Source organism: Psittacula echo (genome assembly GCF_963264785.1).
Source record: "Psittacula echo genome assembly, chromosome: 3".
Taxonomy (NCBI): Eukaryota; Metazoa; Chordata; class Aves; order Psittaciformes; family Psittacidae; genus Psittacula; species Psittacula echo.
Window position 1 is genome coordinate 83187158 of NC_137736.1, and position 12815 is coordinate 83199972.

Consider the following 12815-nt stretch of genomic DNA (forward strand, 5'->3'; position numbering starts at 1 on the left):
TGCAGGTTTTGAATTCCATATACACCAGTCAAACTGGCTTACTGTATTTTTCAAGATCCATCCTCCTTTCATGAAGTGAAAACAATTTTTCTGTAATTTCTCTTTATTTTTTTTTCTCTTTATTTTTTTGACATAGTTGAGTGTCTTAAGCTTTTTCCTTTTCAGTTCTTTAGTTGATACACTGTAGTTGCCCATTCTAAAACCTGGGTTAGCTTAATAAAAGAGCTGTTTAAGAGGATGATATACAACATCTCTTTACATTAGTTGCTTGTCAGTTTTTGTTTTGCTGCTGCCAAGGGAATTTCATGCACAGCTTTTTTTTTTTTTTTTTTTTTTTTTTTATAAAGCATAGGATTGGTAATTCTGTGCCTGAATTTATATATCAGAATATATCAGAATTTTGAGGGAGAGGAAGAAAACCTGTAATAAAAGTATTTCCCTTTAACAAGAATGCATTTGGATTAGTTCTTAACTATATTTTGTTTCTGCATCAGTGCTTTTTTGAGGTTCCTTAAAGTTTATGGGAGGCAAATGTGATATTTTTTTCTGGTTTTAAGATATTTCATCGTTGGTGCTGCTGAACTTGCTCTCTGTGTCTGTGTATAATCTTACTGATGTCCAAACCCATGTGCCTGTAGTCCAACAAAGGCTACTATATATAGGAATGTCATGTTGTGCATCCTTTACCAAATTTTGTGCAGCTCTTCACTCTCTCCATCTCCACTAGAACTGCCCACTGGAAGCTACATTCACCACAAAGGAATAATTTCTTTCTATATACCTGTGTTCCCCCTCCTTCAAGTCATCAACCTGTCTTCATGCTACATTCCTCTGTTCCACATCTTTGGATGTTCACATATTATCTGTCCTTCCCTGCTGAACACAATGCCTCTCCTTCCTCCTACTTTCTCAGCTTAACGTTCTACCTGCAATTCAGCCAAAATCAGAATACGCAGACAACCCATCTTTTGCACATCAGCTGCTAAACAATCACTGGATGATCGTGGTTTGACATTTGTCTTTTTTTGTTCCGTCATAAGACAAACTGTTCTTATTTTAGATTAATTTACTTTTGAAAGTGTGTGTTTAAAAGTAAGTTTAAATAGTACTGCTGTTCTCTGGTATTAGAGTTCCCAAACACAGAGTTATTTGGGAATAACTGGTTCTTCAAATTCGCATTTTTTCTAAGTGCACAATAAATTTGAAGTCTAGGTAGGCATTCATTATGGGATTCAGAGTCTGCTGCAGTTCTTGTAGGCTCCTGTTCACTTTGTTGGATTGAGATAATGTTTTAGTTTTAGTGTCTTATATTTCTTTTTTTTTATCTTTTCTGCTATTTGTATTACAAGTCATCACTTCAAGTTTTCTTTCTTTGCTTTTTGATCATCCTGTTGGGTTTTTTTTCCATTATTTTTAGTGGAATAGATTTATTTTCTTATACCTGGGAGACACATGGATTAGACTTTTTCAGATCTTTCTGGAAAACCATTTGGAGAGGTTTGTTCTGTCTTGAGTCTGTGATTTTAATGGAGAGCAGGTTTTGAATGCGTTATTCTCCATTAGAAATGGAGAATAATGCACTATTCTGTTGCATTATAATAATGCATTAGAAAGCTGATAAGGTGGGTAGTCCTTTTCTTTCTTTTATAGTTCCCTAGAAAGTGATCTCAGGAAGGCTATGTAAATGCTGCTTCTGGTAGTTGTACTGGTGTGCTAACTACATAAGGCTTTTGATTCTTCATAATGCAGACAGTTTGGGGTTTTTTTTATGTGTTTCACCAGCATCCTCACAAAAGAATTTTTACACTGCTGCAGTTCATTGCAATATATTTTATATATATACACACACATGTATATAACTACAGTAATATTAATGGAATCCTACAACTATATATTAAATTAACTGGGTTTATTCTATGCTAATTTGAGTTTAGCTGAAGAGAGTGTACTTGATCCGCTTCCTTGTTACAAGATGGCATAAACTTAAGTATCTGGTACAGTGTTTAAAACCTCTGTTTCGTTAATATGTAAGGTGTTGATTGACTCTGATTCCATGTAATATGTCAATATAGTGAATACATTTCACAGTGATTGAAATTCTTATAATACTAATGTATGTGTTAAATGTTGCATAAGCATATATTAATACAGAATTCATGTATTTTGATATAGAGGATGTCCCACTTTGGTGCAGGCATTACCGGGTCCTAGTACACAAGTTACTGCTGGGAGCAACCATACAGCTATTCTCCTAATGGATGGCCAAGTTTTCACATTTGGAAGTTTCTCAGTAAGGAAATAATACTACTACTACTTACTCATGGGAATATGCTAGTATTTAAAGTTGGCTTGTTTTTTTTTTTTCAAAACTGTTCATACTTGTTCTTACAGAACTACTTATGACTTCTGTGTGTCATTTGAGTCTGTCATGTTTTAAAATATGGCCTTTAATATATTTGTGGTTATAACTTGTTCATTGTATTTAAATGTGTAGTGCTTCACTTAGAGTAGCCATTACTTTGTGAAGGTAATTTTGTGGTAAGATATCTCTTCCAGATTACTACTTTTGTATATTGTAAGCGTCAAAGTAATTTGTTAATCTTTGAGACTTACTGTTATTGTTACATGCTAATTCTGTATTCTCTCTATAGAAAGGTCAACTTGGTAGACCAATTCTGGATATGCCTTACTGGAATGCAAAACCAGCACCTATGCCTAATATAGGCTCCAAATATGGACGCAAAGCAACATGGATTGGAGCAAGTGGAGACCAGACTTTTCTCAGGATCGATGAAGCTCTCATTAATTCTCATGTGCTTGCTACATCAGAGATATTTGCAAGCAGGCATATAATAGGCAAGAACTCTTCTATAATATTTAAGTGCTTATGGAAGTATTAGAGGAAAAAATAGGTTCAGTCATGTGAACAGTGGAGGAGCAATAGGTCAAAAATGTGAATGGAGGGAATTAAAATATTTTGACTGTCTAGTTATAATGCACATGGTGGCCCTAGTTCCTTTAGAAATCAGTTTTATTAAAAATAAGAATGTAAAAATCTAAACTTTTCTTGCATTTAATTCTTACTGTGGTTTATTTTTTGCAGTAGCAGTATATCTGTTCTTCCCTGCTACGTTAATGCTTGTCCTGGTTTCAGCTGGGATAGAGTTAATTTTCTTTCTAGTAGTTGGTCCTGTGTGGTGTTTTGGCTTTAGTCTGAGAATAATGTCACATAATGAGTGGAATCTTCATGTTTTTCTGCTGTTTTTGCTCCCTGATTTAGGTTTGGTACCAGCTTCCATATCAGAACCTCCTCCTTTCAAATGTCTTCTGATAAATAAAGTAGATGGCAGTTGCAAAACATTTAATGATTCTGAACAGGAAGACCTTCAAGGTTCTGGTGTGTGTCTGGATCCTGTCTATGATGTTATTTGGAGGCAAGTGTGGATTATAGCTATTAAAGTTGTAGTATAGAAATCCTATTTAAAATATTTTGAGAGGCTGGAGATTGATTATGCTCATTTCCCTAGAAAATGAAGAACAATATTTAGTCTTCCATGTATCTTTTCTCACTTTTTCTTTTTTTTTTTTTTTGGATGATTTGTTCAGGTAGGCCAGAAACAAACATCTCTTGCCTGATTTTTATTTTTTTTACTTTTTTTAATTTATTTATTTTGCATCATTTTCTTTTTGGTCTCATGATGTTTGGAGAACTCGAATCTCTTCAGCTTATTTACTGTTTTCACTCTTGCCTTATTTGCTTCCATATGCTTAACACTTCACTGAATAATTTTCTTGCCATACCCAGCTTCCACAGCCTTATATCTTAAATCTTCATCCTTCTGTCTGGTATTATTAGTTAAGACTTAATAGGAGAAGGGGTAGAGTAATTGTATTCTTTTCAGTTACAACATTTTGGGAAGTCAACATAAAAATACTTACTATAGATGGCTTAGACATTCAAATTCTGGTTGTACTTATTTCACAGTCTTCGGGGTGGTTCCCTTCAGTGGAGTCTTTGAGCAGGCATAGATCAAAAGTGCTTGTTCCAAAACAGAATTGTAACATCCAATTCTTTGATAATGATTTAAAAGCTGTGTTAGCCACGTATTAGGAGAGAAATTTGATTTTTGTCCAAGTGCAGGTGATCAGTTATGTTTAAACTGTTTGAAGACTTAGGAAAAACAAAAATAATCACAGAATAAAGCAGAGAGCCAGCTACTTTGTATTCATCTGAAAATTATAGTGTCATGTAGGATTAGATCCTTAACAGATCATTGTGTCTGTAGGCTACTTACATCCTACTTTGGATGTCTTCATCCAGAATTCCATTCTTATTTAATAGAAAATATTAAAACAGACAAAGAAGAGAGACATTAATGAATATGCCCTTCAGTAGTGAAGTATCTGGTATATTAATTATTCCTGGATGTTTTTATTTATGCCTTTTTAAATTCTGTTTCTCTGTACCGAGAGACAGCATTCTTGACTATGTAGATTTTAAAGAGTTTCTTTGTAGCCTTCTTCAGGTAGTAGTGAAATTCAAGCGGTTAAATAATTTTGTAGGTCTGTGTGTATAAACTTGCACATTGCTAACTTATTGAAATCCTGAATGCATATGGTTTGCTATAGAATTTTTCATCAAAACGATTTCTTTCTCCATTAGTTAGACCATCTTAACCCAATTTAGAAAAGTGTACCAAGTGAAAATACTTTTGTGCCTATTCAGAACATTCCCAAGGGTTTTGTTTCTTCCTTTTACACAGTGACATCAATGACAATTTCTTTTTGCTTTTTTTTATTTTATTTTCTCCATGTTAATCTATGTTAATCTAAATTTCTCCACGTTAATCTATAATACAGAAGGTCTTTGTAGTCCCTTGTTTGTGCTGCCCTTTTCTATAATCCCATGTAATCTTATGAAGTCATGTTATCCATTTAAAAAGCCCAAACAAAATATATTTTATTTCTCAAGATGTTTTTACTCTTATTTGAAGGTAACCATTTCACTTTCAGTTGGCATCTTTTTCATTTTTGAGCACACCTCCCATTGTATCTAGTACTTTTCTAGTTAATTCATGCTTCTTAATAGATTATACTATTTTAATATTAGCTTTGAAAAGTATCTAACATTTTCTGAAATTTGTAAACTCATAATACTGTTTGACTTGAAGTACAGTAAAAGTGTTTTTGTCTTTCCATTTCCTAGTGTGTTGTGCTAGTAAAGTTTATATGTGTTTGGTGTAATGATTTACGTTTTACATTAAATAGCTTATAAAATTTAATTACCAGTTAGATTTTTTTATGTTTTTAGTAGGTGAAAGGTGGTTTTTTTTAACTCTATTTTGCCTTGCTCTAGGTTTCGACCAAATGCTAAGGAACTATGGAGTTACAATGCCGTAGTTGCGGATTCCAGGCTTCCCTCAGCTCCAGACATGCAATCCCGGTGTAGTATTTTGAGTCCAGAACTTGCCCTACCAACTGGTTCCAAAGCTCTAACCACGAGATCTCATGCAGCTTTGCACATTCTAGGTATACATTTATAGTTATTGAGTCAGAACCTTAGATGAAATAAGGAAACATTCCTTAATGTATACATGAGTCCTAATCTAACAGCTTTCTGACTCTTTTTTTTGAGTTAAAATCTTACTTTGTAATCTTTCACCATTGCTCTTTAACACTTATGGTCTGGCTGCTATGCGTTATTTTTAAGCAAAATAGTTATCTTCTGCTGTCTTAGTGGTGCTTGAGGGGTTTAGAGTTCTGATGGAACCTGCTGTTAGAGGTCAGCAAGAGACCTTAGGTGATTTTTTTATTTTTTTGACTGTCTGCAGAGTAAAGTCAATGCTGATAAATTAACCTGGAGCTTCCAAGAGACAGGAAAAAAGTGATCTTAAATAAGCTAATTTTATTTTAAAATAAATGCAGTACCTGAAATTATAATTTACTCTTGTGAATTTTGTATAATGGGGCACTAACATTAATATGATTTCCTTTAGTAGTCTAAAATGCCTAACAAAACAAAAATAATCCCATGATATTAATGTGAAAACTGGCCATATCCAACATACACAGTGCTTCAAAGCACAGCTTTGGAAGTCATTTTGGGTCGCTTGCTCACTGATTGTGATGAGTGGTGTGTTCCTTGTGTTGCCCCCTTCAGTGTGTGAGAGATGTGATAAATTTTAGATTAGAATCATAGAATGGTTTGGGTTCTAAGGGACCTTAAAGCTCATCTAGTTCCAACCCCACCTGTTATGGGCAGGGACATTCAAATCTGTCCATAATTGTTACTACTTCAACTCTTTTTTTGGGTAATATGGGAAATCTTAAAAAAGTCAAAAAAAAAATTAAGGTGTTGCTGGTAACTTATTTACCATTGTAAAAGTTACAAAGTAGATTTAATCACATTACTGGGTTATTCTGGAAAATGAGTAATTTAAATGAAATTGATCTTCAGTAGTGAACCTTGAGATTCTACAGTAGTGACCCTTGACCTAATTGAAGTTATAATGATATTTGGTAGCGTATGTTTGGTTATTTCCATTTTGCTGATTATAATCAACAGTGAGAAATTTTGACTTCTTTTTGGTTTTGCTTTCTTTTAGGTTGTCTTGATACTTTGGCTGCTATGCAGGACTTAAAAATGGGTGTAGCAAATATGGAAGAAGAGACTCAAGCAGTAATGAAAGTTTATTCTAAGGAAGACTACAGTGTTGTTAACAGATTTGAAAGTATGTACACAGTATAATTGCGTAGCACAAGCCAGTCAGCTTGCAGAATGAAAGACTAAGATAGATTAACTGTATTTTTGCTCTTAATTTTTTTTTTTTTCCTGCAGGTCATGGAGGAGGCTGGGGTTATTCAGCCCACTCAGTAGAAGCTATCCGTTTCTGTGCTGATACAGATATTTTGTTAGGTGGTCTTGGTCTATTTGGAGGTAGGGGTGAATACACCGCTAAAATAAAGGTAAGCTTTTTAGTTTGATTTTAAACAATATTATGTGTCAAAATCAGAACTTTAGAAATGCCAGCTAAAACCTGATTAATTTTATTTCTTGATGAATGAGTGGTTTGCTGTATATTAAAAGCACTTGTAATAGAACACAGCTTTTCAGTGAGAAGTAATGAAACTTATGCAGGTAAGGTGGTTGAAATAGACATCTGAGAATTAGACATCTGAGAATCTTCTTACTTGTCAAAAATTGGCCCACTCTTACCTTCAGTAAATGCTATGCCGTCTTACAGGTGTCTTGAGCAGATGTGGTAGCGGGTTAAAAGGTTCTGTGATCTATTTCTACAAAGCTTGGAGGTCAACCTGCAAAAAATTGGTGTTGTGAGCTTCAAGTTAGAATTGCATCTGGTTCTAACTAACATGAGGGACTGCTTCTCAAAACCAGAAAAAGAGTGCTTATCTGTAACTTCTTAGCTGTGATTATTTAACTGAGAGTGAATGACACCAAAGATACTTAACTCTGGTTTGTGCCAAATGTAAGAATGATTAGGGCTGGAGCATGTGTGCTGACTTAAAATAGATAAACAAACCTGACTTTGTATGAAAAAGCTCACATAAACACACAGTGTGATGACAGAGCTCTGGTTTCCAATGAGTAATTTCTGTTCCTGCATTTAATAAGGATTTCAGAAACTCTGTGAAACATAATGTAAGGGAAGGATCCAGTATCTGAGATTTATATCTGATTTATTTATTTATTTATTTATTTATTCAGAGTACATTTGTGTTGCTACTTGACATTTAGTGGGTTGTTGAGTTTTCTTTTTTTATTTTCAGATGACTAGGTATTCAGGTTTGTTTTAGGGACATAGATGGCATATGCTTAGCAGTAGCATTTGCATAAGTCAACAGGAGATCCAAAATAAGTAGCTGTACTTTATTCTAGTTTAACACAGTAATTATTGCAAATGAATAAGGAAATCCAAAAAACTTTACCAAAAAAAAAAAAAAACCGACCCATGACTAATGTTTATATACTGAAGGTAGTAAGCCTGTGAAAGCACACTAGTAATACTTTTTCAATTTGTTTCTGGTTTAGAATTTAGGATTAGCTTATAGCCAAAATAAGAATTGCCAGTCATGCTGCGGATAAGCTGTGTGTTAAATGAGTGTTCGCAAGGGAAGTCATAAATGTGTTGTGGTCCTTTTTCAGACTCCTCAAACTGTAAAAATTATTTTTGACTAAGAAACCCAAGTTCTTTTGCAAAAGGTATCATCTTTTGTCCTAGTCACCGTTTATGACACTGTTGAGTAGCTCTGCTAAACAGTCAAGCTCTCCTTTTCCAGAGAAGTTGAGTAGATCTTCAGTGTATTTCAGTCTATGACAAAAGCCTGCACTTTCTGCACATCTTTGCCTTTCTTGAATGCTCTGTTTGACCTGCCTGCAAGTGGAGTTTCTCCACTTAAGAATATATCAGGGCATAAGGTTTGGGGGGGGGTCAGTGTCAGTTGCTGTTTTTTGACAGTTAATGATAGTAAAAAATCCTGATTTCTGGGTGGGAATTTGTGTGAATCATAATTCTGTCAGTGATAGTAACTGGCAGTTACTTTTGGGGAGAAGGAATAGGAGTAGACAGTTTCCAGAATGCCAGACAGGAAAAAGTGGTATTATGAGGTTTCTAACACCTAAGACATAATTTTTACCTTTTCTTCTTACTCCACGAGTTGTTTGAATTGGGTCCAGATGGGGGAGACCATGAGACTGATGGAGACCTTCTTGCTGAAACAGATGTCTTAGCATATGATTGTGCTGCTAGGTAAGATGTTTTCCTTACCTGTGGCTACTTACTTCTTGGTCTTTATTTTTACTCTATTTATGCACTTTTTAAAATCACTTTAAATATCAGAGATGATCTACATCATTAGAAGTTTGTAGCAGGTGATGTAAAACTTACACACAAAGTGTATTGGGTGAAGCGGTAAAACACCAAATACCTCACCAGACCACTATGGCACTAAATTAAAAGAAGGCAAAATCATTTCTCACTTGTTCTTGTATAAGTCAAAGTCAAATCACATATTCCTGTGATGAGAAGACAAGACGTTGCAGCAGCTCTTTTGAATGCTTCTATCAGAAAAATGCTTTCAAGCACAAACGGGTGTTGTCATTAAACAGTTCATCATTAAACTTACTGCAGTATGAAATTATCATAACGAAAAGAAGAGTTATTGTGCTTCAGCTCATTAGAATACAAGCAGTTATTGTTTGAAAGATTTTGTGCATATGGATGGGATTAGCCATGTTTTAGCTGCTTTTTCATTCCCTGTTATGAAATAATTTAACATTCAGATTATCCATGACTACTTCTTTTAGGTTTAATTCTTACATATCAATACTCCTATATATATACTTTCTTAAATATTCATGTGTAATTCCTAAGAATCCACATATAAGCTCTTGTCATTTACAAAAACTTTATAGAATTGAATTAAAATAATATAAATAATATTTTATAATTAATATTTTATTTGCAGTATCATGTATTAAATGTAGTTATGCTTGTGTGTGTTAATTTAACTCAATCTTTCTTTATTTGATATTTGATATCTGATTGTTTCAAAATGCAAGGTCAAGCTAGACTTAGGCATTTGTAGGTCCTTCTGATTTATTTTCTAATTCCTAAAGTATTTTTCCATTAAATATTTTTACTTTCTGTATATTAATAGAAATTGGCATTACTAACTAAATTCCATTAATTCTCAATTTTTTTTTAGATGCAGGGTGGAATTAATTAAAGATTAATTTGAAAACTAATTCATATGTATCTTTTTCAAAATCTCTTTATCCCAGAGAGAAGTATGCAATGATGTTTGATGAACCAGTACTCCTACAAGCTGGCTGGTGGTATGTTGCCTGGGCAAGAGTGTCAGGACCCAGCAGTGACTGTGGATCTCATGGACAGGCTTCAATTACTACAGATGATGGGTATATATATATATATATCTTTTTTTTTTTTTAATGCAAAAGGAGATATCTAATATAACTGGACTAATAATTGGATTATTTCTCTTTCAGTGTTGTATTTCAGTTTAAAAGTTCCAAGAAATCAAATAATGGTACAGATGTTAATGCAGGGCAGATCCCACAGTTACTCTACAGGTAATATTTGGATATCTATTTAGAACAATTTATTGGCGTGGTTTTTAAATAGAAGCCTGGTTAGAGTAAGTGTATGTTTCATGAAATTATTACTGTATTAGGCTAAGGAAATCAGTATCTGAAAAATTTGAGGAAAATTTAGTGTCTTTGAGAAATGTAATAAGCCAATGATAACAACATTTGTTTCTTTGCAGTTTTTCTTGCTGCCGTTTTTCATATATTATGTTCTGAGACTTTCATTTATTTCTGTAGATCCTCATGGTTTCACCTAATATGCTTCATTTTTTTACTAGCTAGGAAGTATTCTATTTAGTAGGCCTTAGTTTAGGAACAGTATACTATCAAACAGATGAACTTAATGAACACCAACCCTCCGTCCTGCAAAAAAACAATCCAGAGAAGCAAAGGAACATGTAATTGTCCTTTACAATAAGTTACCATGAATTTACTATTCTAATGTTAAACGTTATGTAGCTCTGTTTTCAAAAGCCAAAGCTCTTGCTGTATTGCTGGTATACTTTTCAGACTTCCTCAGATATATACAAACCCTAATTTTTTTATTTTATGCATGTGTGTGTATATATATATGCATATATATATAGCCATCTGCCCCCACATTAATTCTGAAGCTTGGATTTTCTTCATAGCAGTTCTTTTGCTATGTCCTTTGTAAGCATGTCCTTTTCAGAGTCTCTTATCAGAGCAGCTTGCTTTGGCCGGTAAACTTTGTGTCCGTAGACCTGTATCTCTTCAGAGGAAAGCTTCATTTTGACTGATGCACTTAAAGTCCTGGCATAACCTATGTCATTTGAGTGATTTCCATGGATAGATGGCAGTAGGCGCCTCTGATGGAAGGATATGGCTGAAGAACCATGAGTGGTACAAAAGGAGAACTGCTGTAGTAATAAATGCTGTCTGTATTTTTTATATCTCCATATATATTTTACCTCCACAGAACTACTGTTCTTTAAGGAATAATGTTTCTAGCCTTAAAAATGTCATCTTATTACAAGTAAATACTTGTAATAATTTCATGTGTAATTAAATCTGAACTTTATTATCAGTTGTCATAATCCTGCCAATTGAACAAAATTCTAGATATTTCATTACTGTTCTAGAACGATTAGGAACTGGGGGAAGTTATGCTGAAATTGAACATTTTTTTGTTAATTACCTTAACAGTTTCTTTCACTTTTGTTCCACTTGAACAATACAAACAGTAAAAACTGCTAAAAGTAAAAAGTGCAGACTTCCAAGTCAGTTCTTTAAATTGTTCTTCCAGGTTGCCAACAAGTGATGGCAGCGCATCTAAAGGAAAACAGCAAACCAGTGAACCTGTGCATATTTTAAAGAGATCTTTTGCCAGAACTGTCTCAGTGGTGAGTATTATCAAAAATCTTCTGTGTTCCCTGCAAGTTCATTCGTACTTGGAAAACAGGAAGACATAAATGTGGAAATAACTAATGATATTTTTCTGTCTGCTTTATCAAGCAGAACTTAGTTAAACTGAAATATATGTATCTTATATCTCAATTTTATATACTTATAACATTGGTTTTTTTTAACTTTTCCTGAATATTTCAGATGTTAACTTAAGCTTTGTATTGACCTGAGGGTAAGAACCTAGAAATACACTTGTTTTACAAGGTTGAGCCTACTTAGATTTGGGGGTTCATACTTGCTGGTTGTAGTCAGTGTACAAGCCTTACTCCCTGCCAGTCAATTAATATTAGCATGTTTTTTGGAGCTTTGAGGGAGCTTTACTATATGCTGTCTTCCATGGGTTTTAAATTACTGTCATTGGTGAGATTTGTCTTCCTCTTGGATGCATTCCAGTGTACACTGAGGATCAGATAGCATTCAATTTAACTTCCATATGCTGAGGAAAAGAGTATTAATAGGCACTGTGAACTGTAACTATTAATAGAAGATAATCTGCAGTTCTTCACATACAAGGGGGTTAGTCAAATTGTGAGAAATACTGCATTAATTGAAATGCAGTATTAGTGTGCAGGACAAGGCAAATTCAGTCATCATGGTTTTTAAAGTACGGTCCCTTCCTTATGTGTTACAAGCAACGATTTTTTTCAGTTCCATCCTGGTGTATATTTTATACTGTATTACAGTACTGTGAGTATTCTCCACAGATAGTTACATTGAAGTTGCTGCTTCCATAACGCTACTCACAGTCCAGTTTTCTTAGCCCCCTTGCTTTCATTTATGTATTCTCCATTTCTTCAGTATTTTCTATTTATCAGAATTACCTTCTGTTCAGGTTTCTTTTACAAATATATTATCTACATGATTTGCATTTTTAATAATAATTTTATTGGCATAATAATAGCTACTCTTAATATATGCTTGCTTAAAAAAAAACCCACTAAGCTATGAACTCTTACTATTTCTTCACATTGGATCCTTCCTCTTCATTAGTTTGCTGCTGTTATCCCTCATGATCTGACTTGGGATAAGAGGAGGGTTTTGGCTTTCTGAAGCATTAGATATTTTGTAATTAACTTTTGAACATTTAACTTGATTGTTGCAGCTTGAAGGTATACCTGCAGCTTGAAAGTATTCGATACCAAATACTTGTAGTTTGTCTTCTGAGGTACAATTTTATGAAACTATCAACCATACTTAATAATACTAGAAACCAATTTTTGGACAAACAAAACTTTTTAAGTTCTTGAGGTTTTGTGGACTA

The 12815-nt window shown here is 33.9% G+C and overlaps 1 protein-coding gene across 20 annotated transcripts in view; it reads left to right on the forward strand.

The window, feature by feature from the left end:
• MYCBP2 (MYC binding protein 2) overlaps positions 1–12815 on the forward strand; it is a 191338-nt gene that overhangs the window by 81785 nt on the left and 96738 nt on the right. For all 20 annotated transcript variants that reach the window (XM_080612121.1, XM_080612132.1, XM_080612134.1 and 17 more), the window contains 10 exons: positions 2173–2290; positions 2652–2856; positions 3281–3434; positions 5357–5529; positions 6606–6731; positions 6839–6966; positions 8677–8768; positions 9803–9937; positions 10028–10111; positions 11394–11490. In XM_080612121.1, the coding sequence (XP_080468247.1) occupies positions 2173–2290; positions 2652–2856; positions 3281–3434; positions 5357–5529; positions 6606–6731; positions 6839–6966; positions 8677–8768; positions 9803–9937; positions 10028–10111; positions 11394–11490 (1312 nt within the window). The remainder of the gene's footprint in view (positions 1–2172; positions 2291–2651; positions 2857–3280; positions 3435–5356; positions 5530–6605; positions 6732–6838; positions 6967–8676; positions 8769–9802; positions 9938–10027; positions 10112–11393; positions 11491–12815) is intronic.